Genomic DNA, 24811 nt, shown 5'->3' on the forward strand with positions numbered 1-24811 from the left:
GTATGTTTCATGTAATAATGAGAATTATTTTAAACTTGTGATGGGTTTTTTTGCTACAACTTTTCATTTTCTTGTTAAAATTTATAAATTAAACCTGAAAAGTGAATTGTTTTTCCAAAAACATTGAATTGATTTGTTGAGATGCAGCTCTAATCAAAGCTTTATTCTGTGCTTCGGGCTTGTTTTTAACCTCTGAGAGCTAAATGAGACAAACTGGTTTAATAAATGTTAACTTTATTGTTTTTATCAGCCGTAATGACGTTCAGCGGATCAGTGACGAGTGATTGATTCTGCATTTACTGTCGATAATATTGATCCATAGTTAATAATTCCCAAACAGCTCAAAGAAAACTGAAATAGAAAAAGAAGTTTTTGGTGAATATGAGTCTTTTATGTACACGAGTTTGCAGTATTAGTGAGTACTTTATATACAGAGTGCGTGAGTGTTCTGTGTTTGTGAGGACATTTTATTGTTTCATTTTCTTTCAAGTCAAATAATTAAAACTGAAATGTGAATCCAATATTTCAAAGAATCTGTAGATAATTCATCTCTATGAGAGTAAAATTTGATCATGTTGTGATATGTTGCCTCCTAAAAGGACTTTAAAATGGCCAAGTGGGAGATGAGGTGATGTGTGTAGAGGTGTGTGTGTTTTTTTTGTGCTTTGTGTTTGGTGTGTGTGTCCTCAGTTGTTCTCAGTGAAGTCTCTGCAGATTCCTCGAACCAGCGCCGGGACGAACTCCATCAGGCCGCTGAACTCTCTGGTGAAGAAGGTGTGGCTGTCTTTGGGCTCTGATGACATCACTCTGAGGTCATCCAGTGGCGCCCATGCCGTGCCAACGGAGTAGATGGTAATGCCTGGTGATTGGACAAAACACAAACAGGTAAGAAGTGACATCACTAAATAAGTGTCTACAGACAGAATATTATGTGAGGTGAAAGTTTAGTACGTCGTCAAAAATGTAGTAAAAAGGTCATGGTATAGTATGTCATCTGAAATTTGTTGGACAACGTACTGACTGATTATGTTTTTGTTACATTTCAAAGAAAATGTGAAAGTATGATACTTCAGTCAAGTTTTGAACGGCATGCTACACTATGATGCCACATTACAAATGACATACTAAACTATGACGTTTACATGTCGGACAACATTTTTTTCACATTTTGGACAACATAAACTATGTTGTTTTAGTAATATTTTGGACGACAAACTAAAGTATTCTGTTTAAGTGTTATGATGTTTTGGTGACATTTTGGTTGACATACTAAACTATGACGTTTTTGTCCATTTTCGGATGACATACTAAAATATGACTTTTTTTGACCTTTCTCAATAGCAGCAGTGAAGGTAGATAGGAAACGGGGGAGAAGAAGAGTGAGGGGAATACATGCAGCAAAGGGCCACGGACAGGAATCGAACCCAGGCCACTGCGTTGGAGACCAGCCCCTGTACATGGGTCACCTGCTTAACCCATTAAGCTATACAGACGCCTCTAAATTATGATGTTTTTGTCCATTTTCAGACGACATACTAAATTATGACGGGTTTTTTTGTAGTTTTTTGAAGACATATTAAACTATGATGTTTTTGTCCATTTTCGGATGACATACTAAATTATGACGTTTTTTTTTTAATTTTTTGACAACATACTAAACTATGACGTTTTTGTCCATTTTCAGACGACATACTAAATTATGACGTTTTTGGTCCATTTTCGAACGACATACTAAATTATGACATTTTTGTGTATTTTTGGACGACATACTAAACTATGACGTTTTTCGTGCATTGTCGGAGGACATACTAAACTATGACATTTTTGGTCCATTTTTGGACCACATACTAAACTATGACATTTTTGTACATTTTCGGACGACATACTAAACTATGACGTTTTTCGTGCATTTTCGGACCACATACTAAACTATGACATTTTTGGTCCATTTTTGGACCACATACTAAACTATGACTTTTTTCGTGCATTTTCGAACGACATACTAAGTTATGACATTTTTGTCCATTTTCTGATAACATACTAAATTATGACGTTTTTCATGCATTTTCGGACGACATACTAAATTATGACGTTTTTTATGTATTTTTTGACGACATACTAAACTATGACGTTTTTCGTGCATTTTCGGACGACATACTAAACTATGACGTTTTTGGTCCATTTTCGAACGACATACTAAATTATGACATTTTTGTGTATTTTTGGACGACATACTAAACTATGACGTTTTTCGTGCATTGTCGGAGGACATACTAAACTATGACATTTTTGGTCCATTTTTGGACCACATACTAAACTATGACATTTTTGTACATTTTCGGACGACATACTAAACTATGACGTTTTTCGTGCATTTTCGGACCACATACTAAACTATGACATTTTTGGTCCATTTTTGGACCACATACTAAACTATGACTTTTTTCGTGCATTTTCGAACGACATACTAAGTTATGACATTTTTGTCCATTTTCTGATAACATACTAAATTATGACGTTTTTCATGCATTTTCGGACGACATACTAAATTATGACGTTTTTTATGTATTTTTTGACGACATACTAAACTATGACGTTTTTCGTGCATTTTCGGACGACATACTAAACTATGACATTTTTATCCATTTACGGACGACATACTAAAATTTTGACTTTTCGTGCATTTTCAGACTACATACTAAACTATGACGTTTTTGTCCATTTTCGGACGACATACTAAATTATGACGTTTTTTATGTATTTTTTGACGACACACTAAATTATGACTTTTTTTGTGCATTTTCGGACGACATACTAAACTATGACATTTTTGGTCCATTTTTCGACGACATACTAAACTATGGCGTTTTTCGTGCATTTTCGGAAGACATACTAAACTATGACATTTTTGTCCATTTTCGGATGACATACTAAATTATGACATTTTTTGTGTATTTTTGGACGACACACTAAATTATGACTTTTTTTGTGCATTTTCGGATGACATACTAAACTATGACATTTTTGGTCCATTTTTCGACGACATACTAAACTATGGCGTTTTTCGTGCATTTTCGGACGACATACTAAATTATGACGTTTTTTGTGTATTTTTGGACCACATACTAAGCTATGACATTTTTGTCCATTTTCGGACGACATACTAAACTATGACGTTTTCGTGCATTTTTGGACGACATACTAAGCTATGACATTTTTGTCCATTTTCGGACGACATACTAAATTATGACGTCTTTGTCCATTTTCGGACGACATACTAAGCTATGACATTTTTGTCCATTTTCGGACGACATACTAAATTATGACGTATTTCGTGCATTTTCAGACGACATACTAAATTATGACGTTTTTTGTGTATTCTTGGACCACATACTAAAGTACGACATTTTTGTCCATTTTCTGATAACATACTAAATTATGACGTTTTTCATGCATTTTCGGACGACATACTAAAATATGACGTCTTTGTCCATTTTCGGACCACATACTAAGCTATGACATTTTTGGTCCATTTTTGGACGACATACTAAACTATGACGTTTTTCGTGCATTTTCGGACGACATACTAAACTATGACGTTATTGTCCATTTTCAGACTACATACTAAACTATGACATCTTTGTCCATTTTCGGACCACATACTAAGCTATGACATTTTTGGTCCATTTTTGGACGACATACTAAACTATGACGTTTTTCGTGCATTTTCGGACGACATACTAAACTATGACGTTTTTGTCCATTTTCGGACAACATACTAAATTATGACGTTTTTTATGTATTTTTTGACGACATACTAAATTATGACATTTTTCGTGCATTTTCGGAGGACATACTAAATTATGACATCTTTGTCCATTTTTGGACGACATACTAAATTATGACTTTTTTTGTGTATTTTTGGATAACATACTAAATTATGACTTTTTTTTTATCCTTTTTCGGCTTTATTCGATAGCAGCAGTGAAGGTAGACGGGAAACGGGGGGAACACATGCAGCAAAGGGCCGTTGAGCTATACAGGCACCCCTAAGCTATGACATTTTTGTTGATTTTCGGACGACATACTAAATTATGACGTTTTTTTTGTATTTTTTGACGACATACTAAATTATGACGTCTTTGTCCATTTTCAGACGACATACTAAATTATGACGTTTTTTGTGTATTTTTGGACAACATAATAAATTATGACGTTTTTTGGCCTTTTTCGATAGCGGCAGTGTCAAGTGGGATGTAGAAGTTGAGGTCTTAAGTAAGCACTCAGGCCTTAAGGTAATAAAGGTTTTAAGCAGACAAATAAAAAGATCTAATAAAGAAACATTATAAGTTAACCACATGATTATGCTTGCTGAAATACATATATTCTAGAGTGTTGATTTGATTAAAGTAATGATTCAGATGATTTATTATGTTTAGACCAAGAAGAATGATTTAAAAAGTGATTCTGTGTGTCTGAATGATAATTAACGTAATCCCTGTCTAAGCTCTGTGTGTGCAGGGCAGAAAGCAGAAGTCACCATGACAGTGCAGTTTCCTCAGAAAAGGGGAACTTGGGAGTTTCCACAGGCCTGACAGGATGGGCTGAGGCCTGCTAGCAAACATTGTCATAGCAACAGTGTGTGTGTTAACAGTGTAAGATGCATCTGCTGAAATGAACATGATTCCAATGTAACTGTTGTGTGTGTAACAGGAAAAGGTTGTGTCTTAAACTAATGAGTCAAGTATCTGGGCGTACCAGGGAGATAGAATTGTGTGTAAAATGTGTATGTGTTGAACTGAGGATGAGAGAGGGTATAAAAATGAGAGCGCAGAGACATTATATGGGAGTCGTTCGCCAGAGCTGCCTGAGAGCTGCAAAGGAGAACTTGGCCAGAGTTATGAAGACTCTTCACCGGATCTATTGCCCGAGAGACGTGAAGACAACGCAGGACTTAGGCTCCAGAGTTCGCTGCGAACATCGTTGGAGGCAAAGTCTTTTTCTGACTTTGTTCAACACACGAAGACCACACTCTGCCAGACGGGGAGTCCTAAGAGGTTTGCAGTTATCCAGACGAGCCCAACAGAGGGAAGAACCGACAACATCCAGCGAGGCGAAGGAGGCAGCAGCACAGAACCGTTCCCCTCCTCGGGGCTGGGAGACCCAGTGACCCACTACAGCCTGGAAAGACGAGGGTTCTCCACCACCACCATCCAACAGAGATGACAGCTGGGGCGTTCGCACTAGCGTTCCAGCCGCTTCCAGAGATAACTGCCAGACCACGATTGGCTTACGGGACTTCTCAGCTCCCCCTGCTGAGGAAAGAAATCCTTTTGCCCACTAAGAAGACATCGTACCGAGTCTACTGGACAACTGAGGACTTCTCCCAGACGCAAGTCAAGACTGGGTGATACAGCGTTGGCCACGCTGTCCGCTCTCTCTCCTAAATTTACTAATTAGAGAAGATTGTCAGGCACGCTCAGTTTAGTTTAATTTAGTATAATATTTAGTAATCAGAAATAATTAATTGTTTAATCATGAATTGATGCTGTGCCCCTGCTACTTTTTGCTTAATAAAACGCTATATTGCATTTAAAGAGAAGCCTAATGAAATTATTATAAACCACTGATTCTGCATAGTGGTAAAAAGTTAAGCTGTTTGTGTGCATTAAATCTAATGGTTCTTAAAGGTTACTTAGTCCAGTTTGAGAGTTTAAAACATTACCCCTGAGGTTAGTTTTTTCCAAACCTCGAAAACCAACCTAGGAATAGCACCAAGTGCATGCAGTCATTAGAGGAAAGCTGCCGCTAACAAACGTTATTGATAAATCAATTCTACTACTTAGAGGGTTGCTTAGTAAGAGAGTATTTATCAGCTAAGAGGGGTAAGACGTTTGGATGAAAGGCAGTCAGAACCTAGGCAAGTGTTCCTCGATGCCAGCTTAATTATTCTGCTGAATCCTGTTAAGTGAAATTCTAAAAGGCAGATAGAATCTGATCCTTTAAACGGAGAGCTGGACCAGACTTAACCTGAGGCAAGGGTTAAGGAAGGCGACGCTGGCAGACAGCAAATGGGGGAGAAAGACATGCAGCAAAGGGCCACGGGAAGGAATCGAACCCAGGCCGCTGCGTTGGAGACCAGCCCCTGTACGTAGGTCACCCACTTAACCTGTTGAGCTATACAGGCACCCCTAAATTATGATGTTTTTGTCCATTTTCGGACGACATACTAAATTAGGACATTTTTGGTCTATTTTCGGACGACATACTAAACTATGACGTTTTTCGTGCATTTTCGGACGACATACTACACTATGATGTTTTTGTCCATTTTTGGACGACATACTAAATTATGACGTTTTTGGTCCATTTTCGGACGACATATTAAACTATGACATTTTTGGTCCATTTTCGGACGACATACTAAATTATGACATTTTTGTCCATTTTCGGACGACATACTAAACTATGACATTTTTGTCCATTTTCGGATGACATTCTAAACTATGACGTTTTTGTCCATTATCGGACGACATACTAAATTATGACGTTTTTTATGTATTTTTGGACGACATACTACACTATGATGTTTTTGTCCATTTTTGGACGACATACTAAATTATGACATTTTTGTCCATTTTCGGACGACATACTAAACTATGACATTTTTGTCCATTTTCGGATGACATACTAAACTATGATGTCTTTGTCCATTTTCTGACGACATACTAAACTGTGACTTTTTTGTCCATTTTCGGACGACATCCTAAATTATGACGTTTTTCGTCCATTTTCGGACGACATACTAAATTATGACATTTTTGGTCCATTTTTGGACGACATATTAAACTATGACGTTTTTGGTCCACTTTCGGACGACATACTAAATTATGACGTTTTTCGTGCATTTTCGGACAACATACTAAACTATGACGCTTTTTTCCAATTTCGGACGACATACTAAACTATGACGTTTTTGTCCATTTTCGGATGACATACTAAACTATGACGCTTTTGTCCAATTTCGGACGACATACTAAACTATTACGTTTTGGTCCATTTTCGGACGACATATTAAACTATGACGTTTTTGGTCCATTTTCGGACGACATACTAAATTATGACATTTTTGGTCTATTTTCGGACGACATATTAAACTATGACATTTTTGGTCCATTTTTGGACGACATATTAAACTATGACGTTTTTGGTCCATTTTCGGACGACATATTAAACTATGACATTTTTGGTCCATTTTCGGACGACATACTCAGGTATGACATTTTTGTCCATTTTCGGACGACATACTAAACTATGACGTTTTTGTCCATTTTCGGACGATATACTAAATTATGACTTTTTTTGTCCATTTTTGGATGACATACTAAACTATGACGTTTTTGGTCCATTTTTGGATGACATACTAAACTATGATGTCTTTGTCCATTTTCTGACGACATACTAAACTGTGACTTTTTTGTCCATTTTCGGACGACATCCTAAATTATGACGTTTTTCGTCCATTTTCGGACGACATACTAAATTATGACATTTTTGGTCCATTTTCGGACGACATATTAAACTATGACGTTTTTGGTCCACTTTCGGACGACATACTAAATTATGACGTCTTTTTGTATTTTTGGACGACATACTAAGCTATGACATTTTTGTCCATTTTCGGACAACATACTAAACTATGACGTTTTTGTCCATTTTCGGACGACATACTAAACGATGACTTTTTTTGTCCATTTTTGGATGACATACTAAACGATGACGCTTTTGTCCAATTTCGGACGACATACTAAATTATGACGTTTTTCGTGCATTTTCGGACAACATACTAAACTATGACGCTTTTTTCCAATTTCGGACGACATACTAAACTATGACGTTTTTGTCCATTTTCGGATGACATACTAAACTATGACGCTTTTGTCCAATTTCGGACGACATACTAAACTATTACGTTTTGGTCCATTTTCGGACGACATATTAAACTATGACGTTTTTGGTCCATTTTTGGACGACATACTAAATTATGACATTTTTGGTCTATTTTCGGACGACATATTAAACTATGACATTTTTGGTCCATTTTTGGACGACATATTAAACTATGACGTTTTTGGTCCATTTTCGGACGACATATTAAACTATGACATTTTTGGTCCATTTTCGGACGACATACTAAATTATGACATTTTTGTCCATTTTCGGACGACATACTAAACTATGACATTTTTGTCCATTTTCGGATGACATACTAAACTATGACGTTTTTGTCCATTATCGGACGACATACTAAATTATGACGTTTTTTATGTATTTTTGGACGACATACTACACTATGATGTTTTTGTCCATTTTTGGACGACATACTAAATTATGACATTTTTGTCCATTTTCGGACGACATACTAAACTATGACATTTTTGTCCATTTTCGGATGACATACTAAACTATGACATTTTTGTCCATTTTCGGACGACATACTAAACTATGACTTTTTTCGTGCATTTTCGGACGACATACTACACTATGATGTTTTTGTCCATTTTTGGACGACATACTAAATTATGACGTTTTTGGTCCATTTTCGGACGACATACTAAATTATGACGTTTTTGGTCCATTTTCGGACGACATACTACACTATGATGTTTTTGTCCATTTTTGGACGACATACTAAATTATGACGTTTTTGGTCCATTTTCGGACGACATACTAAATTATGATGTTTTTGGTCCATTTTCGGATGACATACTAAATTATGATGTTTTTTCATGCATTTTCAGACGACATACTAAATTAGGACATTTTTGTCCATTTTTGGACGACATACTAAATTATGACGTTTTTTGTGTATTTTTGGACGACATACTAAGCTATGACATTTTTGTCCATTTTCGGACGACATACTAAACTATGACGTTTTTTTATGTATTTTTGGACAACATACTCAGGTATGACATTTTTGTCCATTTTCGGACGACACACTAAACTATGACGTTTTTGTCCATTTTCGGACGACATACTAAACTATGACTTTTTTTGTCCATTTTTGGATGACATACTAAACTATGATGTTTCTCGTGCATTTTCGGATGACATACTACACTATGATGTTTTTGTCCATTTTTCGACGACATACTAAATTATGACGTTTTTGGTCCATTTTCGGACGACATACTAAATTATGACGTTTTTTGTCCATTTTCGGATGACATACTAAACTATGACGTTTTTTCATGCATTTTCAGACGACATACTAAATTAGGACATTTTTGTCCATTTTCGGACGACATACTAAATTATGACGTTTTTTGTGTATTTTTGGACGACATGCTAAGCTATGACGTTTTTGTCCATTATCGGACGACATACTAAACTAAGACGTTTTTTATGTATTTTTGGACAACATACTCAGGTATGACATTTTTGGTCCATTTTCGGACGACATATTAAACTATGACGTTTTTGGTCCACTTTCGGACGACATACTAAATTATGACGTTTTTGTCCATTTTCGGACGACATACTAAACTATGACATTTTTGGTCCATTTTCGGACGACATACTAAATTATGACGTTTTTTGTGTATTTTTGGACGACATACTAAGCTATGACATTTTTGTCCATTTTCGGACAACATACTAAACTATGACGTTTTTGTCCATTTTCGGACGACATACTAAACGATGACTTTTTTTGTCCATTTTTGGATGACATACTAAACTATGACGTTTTTTATGTATTTTTGGATGACATACAAAATTATGATGTTTTTCGTGCATTTTCGGACGACATACTAAACTATGACGCTTTTGTCCAATTTCAGACGACATACTAAATTATGACGTTTTTTGTGTATTTTTGGACGACATGCTAAGCTATGACGTTTTTGTCCATTATCGGACGACATACTAAACTAAGACGTTTTTTATGTATTTTTGGACAACATACTCAGGTATGACATTTTTGGTCCATTTTCGGACGACATATTAAACTATGACGTTTTTGGTCCACTTTCGGACGACATACTAAATTATGACGTTTTTGTCCATTTTCGGACGACATACTAAACTATGACATTTTTGGTCCATTTTCGGACGACATACTAAATTATGACGTTTTTTGTGTATTTTTGGACGACATACTAAGCTATGACATTTTTGTCCATTTTCGGACAACATACTAAACTATGACGTTTTTGTCCATTTTCGGACGACATACTAAACGATGACTTTTTTTGTCCATTTTTGGATGACATACTAAACTATGACGTTTTTTATGTATTTTTGGATGACATACAAAATTATGATGTTTTTCGTGCATTTTCGGACGACATACTAAACTATGACGCTTTTGTCCAATTTCAGACGACACACTAAATTATGACTTTTTTTGTCCATTTTTGGATGACATACTAAACTATGACTTTTTTTGTCCATTTTTCGATGACATACTAAACTATGACGCTTTTGTCCAATTTCGGACGACATACTAAACTATTACGTTTTGGTCCATTTTCGGACGAAATACTAAACTATGACGTTTTTGGTCCATTTTCGGACGACATATTAAACTATGACGTTTTTGGTCCATTTTCGGACGACATACTAAATTATGACGTTTTTTTGTGTATTTTTGGACGACATACTAAGCTATGACATATTTGTAAATTTTCGGACGACATACAAAATTATGACGTTTTTCGTGCATTTTCAGACGACATACTAAATTATGACGTTTTTTATGCATTTTTTGACGACATACTAAACTATGACGTTTTTGGCCCATTTTGGGATGACATACTGTGATGTTTTTGTCCATTTTCGGACGACATACTAAACTATGACGTTTTTTGTGTATTTTTGGACGACATACTCAGGTATGACATTTTTGTCCATTTTCGGACGACATACTAAATTATGACATTTCTCGTTCATTTTTGGACGACATACTAAACTGTGACTTTTTTTCCATTTTCGGACGACATATCAATCAATCAGTCAATCAATCTTTATTTATAAAGCCCTTTTCATGCCCTGGAGCAGCTCAAAGTGCTTTACATAAAAACAATACAACAATTAAAAGCACTTAATACAGGAGATATAAAAACAAACACACGCACACACATACAAATACACATAAACACACACTCACACAAACTCGGGAATTAAGAACACTTGAGGAAACGCTATCTCACACAGTGGGGAAAACACCAGAGAATAAGGAACAGAGTAAAATGGAAAAATAAATAGGATATATAAATAAAAGCAGTAAAAGCAATACAAAATTAAGATAAATAAATAAAAGGATATATAAATAAAAATACATAAGATATATAAATAAAAGCAATAAGAGCAATAAAAATGAAGATAAATAAATACAAGGAATAAAAGACTTCAGACCGGACTGAAGCTGATGTAAAAAAGTAAAACACGATAAATAATAAAATAACACAAGTAGCTAAAACCAGACTAAAAGGTTAAAATAACATACTAAACTATGACGTTTTTGTTCCATTTTCAGACACAAAAAATACACAAGAAACATCATAGTTTAGTATGTCATCTGAAAATGGACAAAAAACGTCACGGTTTAGCATGTTTTCGAAAAATCATACAAAAACATTATTGTTTGTTGTGTCAAGTCATCTTTTCAGTCTTTCTGTCTAATTATTGTCACCTTGTTTCTGAGCAGCTATCGCTGGTCCTGCCACATCGTCGTACGATTGGCCGTCGGTCACCACGATCAGGAAGTTTCGTCCTCGTCCTGCTTGTCTGTCAGAGAACAACACGGTTGAACTTGAAATCAGGCAGTAAACTTCACCTCACAGCTCACAGCAGATAATGTTTCTGTTACAAAACATTGTTGAAGACTGAAGAGCTGCAGATCAACTTTTCTGTCCTGTGATTGGTTGTCTGCTGATTCAGTGAAAACAAACTGACCTGTGAGCTCTCACGCTATCATTTATTTAGATTCTATTATACATTCTGGTTTCTAGGTTCAATATTTCTTGTTATTGGAGGGACTTTTGATAACCCCAGCAGGCTTTAGTGCAGTGTGCATGAGAAAAAAATTTTTATGTCTAGAAGGATTTTTGAGATTGGACATTTGGATTACGTTCTGTTACCATGAGAACCATTTTGCCTCATCATGACCAACCTGTGGAGACAAAGCTGCTGAATCTGTTTTCTTTTGAATCTCTTCTTAAAATCCATTTTCTCGACCTGCGTCTATGTGATGTAGTCGTATCAGTTTGCATTTGTCTGTACTGAAATTCAATATTTTGCATCTCCTTCCTTCTGTTTGGCCTGACTGACTCTCTGTTGTATTGCTGTCCTCCTGAATATCCTCTTGGTCTCTCTATAAATAGTTATTATCTGCAAGAAAACCATAGAAATGTGTCCGCTGAAAATGAATTCCTGAGTTTCTGTTCAATAAAAGCTGTTACATTTATACTTCTATTGTCTGTCTTGTGTTTAATATTAAACTGACCATTGACATAGCAAAGTTAAAACTCTTCTTTCTACATCTAGAAATATTTAAACAACCCTGACTTCTTTATATTTCTACATATAAGAGCTTCTCCTGTTCATTTCATGACTCCTTCAGATTTATCTTTTAACTCTTTGGGAAGCGAAACTCTGAAGACTGAAACTGAAAAAACCTTTAAACTGCTGCAGAGTGTTTGTAAATCAGGACTTCTACGACATCAGAAACACTCTTCCTGACACCTGACCGTCTCTGTAACGCCTACATTTCTTCTCTTCTGGAGCCTGTTTGGATGAAAACCGTTTTACCTGAACAGTTTCTGGGTGGCGAAGCTGATGGCGGATCCCGTTGACGTCCCTCCGGCCATGTAGGGGATCCTCCTCAGGGCGCTGATGGCCTCCTCCTTGTTGGAATAGTCGAACAGACCGAACTCCAGCCGCTGGTCGTAGGTGAACTGGACAGCACCTGCAGAGACCAACACACTGAATCAGTCAGACAGACAATCAATACATTTATCGATGAATCGATCGGACACTGTGACGCTCACCGATTCGAGCTCCAACGTCCGAGATTTCGAAGCTTCTGGCGATTCCAGCCAAGAAATCCAAAACCAGCCGGAAGTTTGTGTCACCGACGCTGGAGGAACCGTCGATGAGGAACCCGATGTTCACGGAGTTGTAGCAGGTTTTACCTGAAACGCACCAATCAGATGATAAGTAGAGCAGGAATGCACACTTCTAGAAACCAGATTTAATTTCTGAAAGTATCGGCTGGTGAAACATGATGTTTAAGAAATACTTTACATTAATTAAATGATTTTATAACTTTGTTTAGTTGAACTCTTCTGCTCCATGTCTCAATGCTTCATAAAGTTTTTTTTTTTTTTTTTTTTTTTTTTTTACATCTGATAGAAAAAATATATTTCTACATTTTTATTGGGCCATAAATTGTCACATTTAGTATAAATATTGGTGTCAGTAAATATTGTTGCAGATAATTTTTATTAAATATTGATAAATATTGCAATAATAATATTGAATAATTGGTAGTTTTCTTTGGTCATATTGTAATTGTTAAGCTCATTAAATTAATAAAATTGTATTAAAAATAGAATGATAATTAAAAAGATAACTAAAAAAATCCAAATAAATAAAAATGTATATTTTGATATTTGTGTTTCAAATAATTTGAAACAATCACTGAAATATAACAACATGATATGTTTCTTGTACTGTAAATTATTATATTTGTAAATATTAGCATATCATTAAATATTGTTAATATTATTAATTAATATGAATTAATATAAATATATAGAGGTATTTTTCTGGGGACATAGATGGTCATATTTGGTGTTAGACAGGTGTGTATCCAGGTGTGTATCCAGGTGTTAGACAGGTGTGTATCCAGGTGTTAGACAGGTATGTATCCAGGTGTTAGACAGGTGTGTGTCCAGGTGTTAGACTGGTGTTAGACAGGTGTGTATCCAGGTGTTAGACAGGTATGTATCCAGGTGTTAGACAGGTGTGTATCCAGGTGTTAGACAGGTGTGTATCCAGGTGTTAGACAGGTGTGTATCCAGGTGTTAGACAGGTATGTATCCAGGTGTTAGACAGGTGTGTATCCAGGTGTGTATCCAGGTGTGTATCCAGGTGTTAGACAGGTGTGATGTGTCTTACTGCAGAGGAGGCTGTCCAGGGCACAGAGTCTCTGGGTCAGAGGTCGGACATGTTTGGTTGTACTGAACCAGCTGGGGATGGAATAACTGAAGAAGCCGTTGTCTCTGCAAACCGCCTGCAGGAGGAGAAGATGATAAAGGTCATTGACAACACAGCAGATAACAGCGCCACCGTCAGGCCACGCTGTGAATTACAACTAAGGATTTCAAAAACAAGTGAGGACATCATTTGTTAGAAAGACGTATCTGACTGATTAAAACCCAACGAATCCAAACATCCAGATAGTTTTTTACTTCAACAGTCCCACCTGTGAATGTTTATCAGTGCAGATAAAAAAACCTCAGCGTTTCTTCTTCTCACCTTCTTCATGAAGTCCTTGTCCCTCACCATTCCCAGCTCCTCGGCCGTGGGTTTGGCCACAGAAACCAGGAAGACGTTGATGCCGCTCTCTCTGGCCAACAGGGCCGCCTGCTCCAGGTCGTCTGAGGGCCAGCCGTCCACCAGAACCATCATGACCCGAGGATGACCCCGTCTGCCCCCGTTCTCCTGGGTGAAGAAGTTCTCAGCCGTGTGCATGATGGCCCTACCTGCACAGGTGGACACGGGTTTAAACCGTTCATTTAGTTTCTTCTGATTAAGTTAAATTCAGCCTCAGAAATGTCAGTTTCTGTAGAGAAAGAAGCTGAAACTGAAGTCAACTCACTTAAAAATAAAATGAAGTTATATTTTATATCATACTGTAATTAATACTAACTCTAATAAACAATTAATGTTTCATGATTAAAGAACTGACCTTTTGTGCCTTTTTATTTTAAATATTTTAGCTTTTTTCAACCATATGAGTTATTTTAATTTAGTCTTAATCATTTCAACAGTTGAACCCAAAAACTGATGAACACTTTCATCATTTCAAATTACAGGACCTTTGTTTGGAATTAAGTACTTTTAATAAAGTAGTTTTACCTGCATGTGTGAGTCATATATCTATATGTCTGCGTGGAAACTAACAGTACATACATGAACATTTTTATACTTATCATCATGTGTGTGTGTGTGTGTGTGTGCGTGTGTGTGTGTGCGTGTGCGCGTGTGCGTGTGCGTGTGCGTGTGTGTGTGTGTGTGTTACCTGTGTTGGTGTCTCCTCCCAGGTAAGTCAACTCCTTGATAGCGAACAGCAGCTCTTTAGGCTGAGTGTAGTTGGTCAGAAGGAACTCTGTTCTGGGAGAATCACTGCAAACACACAAAATAAAAACACATCAGTACATATATGACTTTATCTGTGATGTTTGTAAAGACCAGGGGTTAATGATTATCAGGTAATCAATGAATTACTGAGATATATCTAACTGAATGAAACTAATCAAACCAATAAAGTAGATGTGAAGGTCGTGCCTATCGGTAAATGTAGATCAGCTGTAGTTCCTGGTTGTTCCACCAGGTGGAGCCTCTTCCTGTTTAATCCTCGAGATCAGCAGTTTTCACAGTTTCCAACCTTTGTTGCACCACGGACGGTTTCAAATAAGACAGATTCCTACTGACTGCTCATTGCGCACATAACAAATAATTTCACTATTAGTGTCTTAAATGAATACAATTATTTTTTATTGCTAAATACGTATTTGTTTTTTCTTACTCCTTTCAAAGAAGCTCTCCAGAGATGTCTATTTTTTATTCATTTTGGCGGATTGTTGGCTTCATTTAACCATTTCATGAAAACTGACGGGAAAAGAAGCACAGACAGGACTGACAGGAAATGGTTTCTCAAAATAAAACACAGTGCAGACTCCGCCAGACATAAAAAGAACAATATCACTGCTGTTAAGGACACTATGCTGGCAAGCAGAGGGCACTGTGGGAGTTTAGCTAGTGACGGGCACCACGACAAAGACTAGTGTGACGCTTAATGACCTCCAACCAGAGCTCACACAGTGAAGACAGTGGCTCAATAAAAAAGTGGCGAAGTTTAAAAAAGCTCATGAGGTTAAACCATGTGTCTGTAGTTTTATCAGACTATCAAAAAGCACTTTGCTCAGCTGATGATTAATGAGTTATTAACTGACAACAAAAATGATTCAAACTTTGCTAACAGTCAGTGACCGCTGTGCTGCCGCCAAAGAAAAGCTTCTTTTTCTCTGTGATTCTGCCCAAAGAACTATTAGACTGAAAGGGTGACTTTTAAGAGAATGCTTGTAAATGAAAGTAGGAAAGCACTCAGAGAGCTCAGTCCTCCTCCAAGGCTGCTCATTCCCCCATATGTCAGAAAAGCAGCATTTTATATCAGTTATCGATGATCAGAAATCACACCATAGAATGTCTCCATTTAATTCAGATGTACCCACAAACAAAAAGACCTTGCACTGAGTACAGGCGTGTGTTCTGCATGTGTATGTTATGTACGGATATCGGATCATGTGATTTAAATATGTAGCAGATGGTAGGAATTGATTTTTGGCTCAGAAACACCCCCACAGTTTAATCAGCTGTTCCTTGGATCATTTCTGATGGATAAGTCCTGATAAGTCCTCAGAGGTGGATCTGTAGTAGGATCACAATCAGCTGATGTAGTGTTCACTGGTTGTCATGGTTACAGTGACGCTGAGCCACTATCTGGTAATGATACGGAAATCTTTAACTAATCCATGGATCCAGACTATAAGCTGCATCACTGCCAGAATCTGATCACCTGGTCCTTGAGTCATTTCTGACCTTCACTGGAAATTTCATCCGAATCCGTTGGTCTGTTTTAGAATAATGTTGCTGACAGACAGACAGACGGACAGACGGACAGACAGATGGACGGACAACATAACAGGTCACTAAACAGGACCAATGATCTGACCTGGCCTGGACCAGTCCAACATGAGGTCCGGTCGGTCCCACTCTCAGCATGGCCGCCAGTTTGGCCACAAAGTTCTTCTGCAGGTTGAACCTTCTCTGACCGATGTTGTTGCTGCTGTCGATCACCAAGCCGATGTCCATCTGACAGTCTGCACACACACAAACACATTATGTAGAGCAACAATCACAGAAATACACTGAAAAGATTAATCATTGATGACTGGCTCAGTTTTGTTACAGAGTTAAAGCGGAACAATGTAAAAACAGTTTGGTAGCATCCGTTTATATTTATCTGGTTCTGTAAATGGTAACTGCACACTTCTTTGTTACACATTAAAAAAACTAACATCTGTTCATTCTTTGCAGAGGACATTTTGCATTTTATACTTTTCTTATTGTTTGTTGTTATTTTCTGCACATTTTTGCTTAATGAATAAATAAGTACCTAAGGATGATAAGATGAATTCTGATTTTAACAACTGTGAGTCTGTCTATTTGAAAATGTCAGCCTTTTGTCACAATATACAAAACTAACAAGAGAAGTTTGTACCTTTATTTCCAGCTGGCAGAGCTTTTTTCACTGACGGTTTTTTCAGCGGTTTCTTTGCTGAAACAAAACAAAAAACACGTTTGTAGTTTTACCTCAGTGATGATCGAATATTAAAACATCAGACTTTAATAAAGAACAGCTGAAAGTAAGTCTTTATTGAAACAGTGGCAGTTTTAGCTCACGCTGTGTGGATCGGTTACCTGGTCGTACTGCTGGTAGAGCTGTCGTACTGGTTTCACTGGTCAGCTCCAGTGGAACATTTACTGGTTCTAGAAACAGATAAAGTTAATAACAGGAGAAATCACCAGTTTAATACAGGTGAAATACGTTCAGAAATCAACTGTTTCTGTGTTTCACTGCCAACCTGTGCTATTAATATTTATAGTGAAACAAAGCTAACAAGTTTTAGCATGAGTTTTTCTGTTATTTAATTTAATCACTGTGATGGACTGATTCCATTTTATTACATGAAAAAAATACCAAACCCAGCAATCAAAATGCCATTTTATTACAATAGATAGATTTTGTTGATAGAAAACAACAAATAAATAACAGAATTAGCTGTAGTTTCAGCTTTCTTTGCCTGTCACTGGTATATACTGACAAGTTTAATTGATGCAAGTTTTTGCTGTTGTCACCATTTACAAGTCGTTTAGATATGAAATATTAAGATAGAACGTTCTGGGGTTTAATCCAGTTTCCTCCTTTAAATTTACTGTATGTAAGGTTGAGTTCTCATCGTGTTGCAGATCCGTTAATAAGCAATTTACACCTTATACTAATAACTTTCACGTTAGTGTAAAGACCAGAATTACAACTGAGAAAATTCATCTGACTTAGAGCAAAAAACACATCAGCTGTTAAACTGTTAAACAATAATCAGTGTGAATGATTAACCCTCATACGTCCCAATCTGCAGCAAAACCAGTATCTAGCATTAAAGTCAGCTGATCAATAACAAACCCATTGATCAGTATAATTGGCGCCACCTACTGGTGAGGCTGAAGGAGGCGGTCCAGTGGGACAGGGCCTGGGAGTGGACGCCGTGCGCGTAGGAGCTCTGGTAGTTGTGTCGACCGTGCAGCTTGTGGACCTTAACGGGACCGCCGGACGTCCCCAGAACCCCCTGAAGGACCGGAGACAGATGTACCAAATTAATATGAATAATAATAAAACAATAATATCAGATAACATGAGACCCCCGAGCTCCTCCTGAACAGAACAGAGACAAACATAGGAGCTATCAGAGCTGCTATCTGTGGAGGATTAGCAGAGGTTTTCCAGTCGGGCCCCTGGAGGCCCCTGCAGAGGAAGCAGGAGGTCAGTCAGGGTTGAGAGCTGTAATCCTTCATTCCTGCACATTCCTTCTTTCTGTTGGTGTTTTGTTGAGGGTCAGCAGCTCATTATTGTGTCACGTCTCAGTAGCAGAACTCCGTCTGATCCACGTGTCTGAAAACCGACACCACGACAAACTACAAACTAGAACAGTGTTATTATTCTAAACTAGATTATTATTAGTATAAACTAGATTACTATGGACAGAATCTAAACCTGAAAACTGGATTTATATCCCCCAAAACAGAGAAACAACCGGCCACAACAAAGCAATAAAATAAAAGTAACTGGTCACATAAAAAATAAAAGTTAACAAGAAACTGAAAGAAGAGAAAATAGAACAGAGGCTGGAAAAAAATCACATGTATTAAACTTAAATAAAATGAATATTCCTAATAAATAACAAAAATGAAGCAAGACATTAAAATATATATTTTAAATAATATTCTGTACACATCTTAAATATATAAACACATCAACAGAATGAATAGAAAAGAGAAGAAAATGATAATTAGATTGATTTAGGTTATATGAGGAGAAAATTCTAGTCAAATGAAAATGCAGGTAAAAGACAATATGAGAAATACAGATAAATACCATTAACAAAACTATATATATATATATATATATATATATATATATATATATATATATATATATATATATATATAAATGTATTAAAAATAAATAAATAGAAATAGAATTTATAGTAGGCAAAAAAAGACAGAAAATAATTAATTTCATTATTATATAAACAAAATGCCACATAAATAAAAAAAAACAATTGTGTTGAAAAATACAAATCTTTTAAATGTAAAAAAAACAACACTTTTTTAAAAGAAAATAAAAAAGGAAAATGATGAATAAAAATGTAAATATTCAAAATAAGTAAGAAAATGAAAATACATTGAGAAAATGCAAAAAAGATAATAAAATATAAAAATAAATTAAATATAAAACATAAGAATTCCAACTCTAACCCTGTATTTAAAAAATAAAACAAATAAATAAATGATTGTAATAAATAAAAATAATGTAATTAATTTGATTACAATAAACAATTTTATTGTCAGATTGACAGGTCTGAATATGTTTTATTATTCTTATTTATTAATGTAATGTGGTACCTGTGAACTGCAGCTCCACAGACGGAGGACACGGCGGCGTAGATTCCCGTCCCGAACACCGACGTTCTCCACTGAGAACAATCTGGAGGACATAAAACCACGACGCCGTCCTGAGGAAGGTCTGCTCCCCGGGTAGAGCAGGAGATCGGACGAGGAACTGAAAAATGAAAAAGCACCAAACTGTATTTACAGATAAAAGTAGTCATTAATATACATGACGATACAGTTAACTGGAAGAGCAAAGCGACAAAATAACAATGTTCATTATAACTGCCTCAGTCAATATGAAAGAATATAAAAATATATTAAAAGAATCATTAGAATTAAATTAAAAATATGTGGGAAAAACACAAGAAAGAAACATAAATGAAAAGGATTTTTTCCCACATTAAAAAGACAATAAAATTAATTAAAGAAAATACATTAAAAGTGAAAACAAATAAAATTAAGATCTAAAAAAACATATATAGCATATTAATAAATTATTTAAAATATATGAGTATAGAAATAGAATGAACAGAATTTTAAACAAATTGTGAAAATTTTAACAAAAAGACAAATAAAATAAATAAAAGGAAAATGACAAAGTAAAGATAAGTTACTAAAGGAAAAAACTAAAAAATTAAAAAACAAAAAACAAAAAACAAACCAAAAAAACAGTAAAATAAAATACCACATAACAATAATTCCATTCTAAGAATAATTAAATATTTAAAAATATTGTATTAACAACATCAAAACAATAAAACTAAAAAATATTCTATAAAAGTATAGAATACAAAATTAACAAAAGGAAAAATATTAAAATAAAGATCTAGTAATGAAATAAACAAAATATATATTTAATTCTAATTTTGTTATAATTAAAAGAAAAGGGACAATAGAATAAACAAAAAACAAAGATCAGTTTGTGGTCATTCATAATAATGTTGTTGATATTTGAGTCATTGAAGACAGTAAAAACCATTAAAACTGAGGATAAACAACCTTGTTGCCGCGGTAACGCTGTCATCAGCAGCGACTGCCTGATGAGCTTTTAGTGAATCAGCGGAAAAACGAACAAGATCATCTGCGGCTTCCATCACTTTTTATTTTAGGATTCAGACTCAAAGGCAACAGAAGAGAAAGTTTCTGGATCATCACAGCTTCTGTTCTTCTGATTTATTACACCATCCTGTTTCATTCTTCAGCTTCTCTTCCTCCAAAATAACATGAATCTGTCTGCTGCCATGATATGAAATATTATTCATCACTGATCAGATAAATGGATTTAAGTCATTTACTGATGGACCGGCTCAGTTTTTAATATCAGAGAAAATGTGGAGAAAGTTTGGAGATTTTCTGAAGATTTTCCTGTAAATGTGTCAGTAAATCAGTTTATTTGTAAGACGCTGAATTCTTTCACAATCTGAGCTTTATTTTATTTTTCTGTCTGCTGTTTGTATCGTTTTTACAGTTTTTTCTTTTTAACTTTTGGACTAAATCTACAGAGTTCATGCGTGAATTACGTGTTGGTTCAGATTTGTAGGTTTTTAGTTGTGTCTGTTGCTTTATTTCAATGCTAAATAGAAAAAAAAACTACAAACTGTGTCAACAACTCCACTCGTTTTCCTGATAGCATTCCTGCTGTCCACAGACAAACCCTTTACGTTTTAATGAAATATTCTGGTTTATTTCAGGCTAACTTTGATTCTCCACCTTCTTTCTAGAAATTGCAAAAAATGAGCAAATTTTCTAAAATATTAAATCAATACATTTAGATTTTTGGCTTTTGTGTAATAAGATTTATAAAGTCTCATTTCTTAAGGTTCAGTTAACAATCGTCTTTTTTATGTCATTTAGCTGTGAAACTTTACTGAAGTTACTGGTGCTAAAGTGAATCTGTGCTGAGGACAGAGGAGGAAACTATCCTTTTATCACTGGTGCACTTCTTTCAGTGTTAAGAAATGAGCCTCGGTAGAGATTTCTTCCACATCATATTGAAGAACTGAGTGTTGTTTTATCCTGTAACTCACAGTTCAGCCTCCAGGTGGCGCTGTTAGAGACGGATTCAGTCCTGAAGTATTATCTGTTATTTATACAGCATGATCTGTGGTTTTAGTTTTGTAGGAAGGAAACTATCTTTCAGGACTCACCTGACGTTGAGCCAAACACTGAGGAGATCAGGAAGAAAACGCCTGAAGAACAAAAAGAACAAAATAACGTTAACCTGTAATCTGTGCAATAAAGAAACCAAGCTGTGAAACCAGAGTAGAGTTTATAATTTACCCGTCAGAGGCAGAAGGACGGACTGTTGACACATTTCTGCTCCTGAAACAAATAAAATTTGCTTTTATTGTTGAAATTGTCCGACACCAGACCAAGGATTTAACTTTAAAAAGCCAGTAATCCAGCCACTGAGACAACAGTATTTAGATTAGTTAGTAAACCAGTCAGTAAACATTTAGACCAGCTAGTAAAGACTGAGAAGACAATGGGAAGTCATTAACCAGGGAATTAGGTAGTAAAAATAAAATATTTTCAGCCAACAAGCAAAGACTGCGGAGACTAGTTTAGTCAGTTTATACTAATAATCAACTGATAAACCAGCCAGCTCACCAGGTAAAGGAGAGAGTCAATTAGAAAATAATATTTACACTAGATTACCATTAAACAGTCAGTCTGTGCAGCAAACATCTAAATGAGGCAGTTAACTAGTAAAGTCTGTAAACCGGTTTATATATAAGTTAAACTGTACAGTAAACATTAAAAAAGGAAATAATGTACAAAAAACAAATAACCAGGACAGTAAACTAGTTATCAGGTAGTAAACCAGTCAGTAAATCAGTGACTAAATGAGTAAATAAGACGTAAACTAACACTGGTCACTAAATTAGCCAATATTTATATTCATTATACAACCACCAGAAAGTTAAACATTAGTTTGTAAACCTGCTAGTTTGCAAAACCAGCTGATGATCCAACTACCTGTCCGTTGGGTAACCAGACAGTTAACAATTAAACATGGTGAGTCAGTTAAGAATGACTAGATTTAATTAATCATTATCAAAAGCAGTAAACCGGTTACCCATAAACTGTTAGTCAATGGTTAAACTAGTTAACTGATCTCAGCCAGCAAACACCACATTTAAACCAGTCAGGGTAAGAAACAGACCGTACACAACTAGTCTAAACAACAAACCAGTCGACAATCAAGAATAAAGTTAAAGCAAACTGTAACTAAACAGTTCAGCAAGGAAGTTAACTAGTTACCAGACCAGAAAACCAGCTGAGCAATCAGCAGTAAACAGTTTAACAAGTCCAGTCAACAAACAAAGACTGAGTTTACCAGTTAACTCTTCAGCAGCCAGTGAAAACACTAAAGAAAAAAAAACACAACTAACTAAGCATTTCAGTTAGTCAGGAAATGACTGAACATTTAGATCATCAGACCAGTTAACTAGTTCTATAATTAGTAAACAGAGGAACCAGCTAAGACTGAGCGGACTGGTGAAGTTATCAATTATTAAAACTATCAATAAACTTCAAGGAAATACTTATTCAGCAAACAATATAAACCAGTCGACCAATTACTGGCCAGTAAGAAAACCAGTTAACCTTTTAGTAAACTAGTTAACAACCACAACATAAAAATAAACAGTCTGAGACAGGTCACCAAAGTTTTAAACTAGCTACCCAACTAGAACCAGCAGATCACTCAACCAGTGGGTTTAAAAAGTATTAAAGCAATTACCCAACCAGAGCCAGCAAATAAGTTAACCAAACCAGCCAGTAAACAGGAAAACAGGACCAGTCAACAAGTAAAGACTGGCTGGTAAATCAGCTGTAAACACTCAACTAGTGGGTAAACCAGGCAGGAACTAATTAAAAAGATCAATCAGTTAAACTTTTAACCAGTTACCCAACCAGCTGGCAAATAAGTTAACCAGCAGGAAAACCAGTCAGTCAGTACTGGTAGAGACTGACTGGCAAACTAGCTAAAATTGGTCAGTAAATGAACAAACCAGGCAATAACTAGTTAAAATGGTCAGTTAACAGGAAAGACTCAGTGAACTAGTTATCAGTGCAGAAACCAGTCTAATAAACCAGTCAGTAAACAGTGAAAATAGGTTAACTAGTAAAGATTTACAAGTAAACCAGCTATACACTGTCAACTAGTGGATAAACCAAACAGGAACTAGTCAAAAAGATCCATTAAACAAATACTGAGCAGACTAGTTTAATCAACTAGCAAATCCTTCACTCACTAAAACTCTTAACAACACAGTAAAACAAGCAACAGACAAAAAAGTGAAGCAGTAAACAGTCAGTAAACATGTTAAACTACTAGTCAGTGCACTAGTCAGCAGGGTGAGGATGAGTTAGTGAACTAGTTAACCTTCATCAGTCAACAACATTTAAAGCAGGTTTAAACCTTCTAAAGCCACCAGAGCAGCAGTCGGGTTAGTGATCTCTACCAGCTGGTTACTTACTGTCTGATTAACTGCTCAGTTACCGCGGAAACGCTTCAGTTTTTATTCCTGAAGAAGCAGCTGATGCTGAGCTGGTGTCGAACGCCCGGAGAGAGAGAGGCAGCCCTTTAAATAAGCTCACACACACACACACACATACACCACACACACACGCCTTACAGTGGTGACATCACTGGGTGGGAGGAGCTTCTGGTGGACCTGAAAGAAAAAAGAAGTGAAAACCTTCAGTTCTGAGTTTAAAATGAAGTTAAACATGTGAGTCACAGATTCACAAGAAAAGATCAGAATAAAACCAGAAATAC

The 24811-nt window shown here is 35.9% G+C and overlaps 1 protein-coding gene and 1 long non-coding RNA gene across 2 annotated transcripts; both read right to left on the bottom strand.

Annotated features, from left to right (window-relative positions):
* Positions 1-686: 686 nt before the first annotated feature.
* Positions 687-20130, bottom strand: coch (coagulation factor C homolog, cochlin (Limulus polyphemus)). The gene is made up of 11 exons (XM_051946246.1): positions 20038-20130; positions 18569-18701; positions 17776-17844; positions 17027-17174; positions 15314-15417; positions 14548-14774; positions 14251-14302; positions 13056-13199; positions 12817-12973; positions 11699-11793; positions 687-859 (listed from the first exon to the last, which is right to left on the bottom strand). Exons 1-11 carry the CDS (start codon positions 20128-20130, stop codon positions 687-689), a joined length of 1395 nt encoding a protein of 464 aa, XP_051802206.1.
* Positions 20131-22172: 2042 nt separating this feature from the next.
* Positions 22173-24610, bottom strand: LOC127531323 (uncharacterized). The gene is made up of 3 exons (XR_007939133.1): positions 24510-24610; positions 22306-22347; positions 22173-22214 (listed from the first exon to the last, which is right to left on the bottom strand). It is a non-coding gene; the product is annotated as an uncharacterized LOC127531323 (long non-coding RNA).
* Positions 24611-24811: the final 201 nt, after the last annotated feature.

This window comes from Acanthochromis polyacanthus, chromosome 1 (assembly GCF_021347895.1).
Source record: "Acanthochromis polyacanthus isolate Apoly-LR-REF ecotype Palm Island chromosome 1, KAUST_Apoly_ChrSc, whole genome shotgun sequence".
Lineage (NCBI taxonomy): Eukaryota > Metazoa > Chordata > Actinopteri > Pomacentridae > Acanthochromis > Acanthochromis polyacanthus.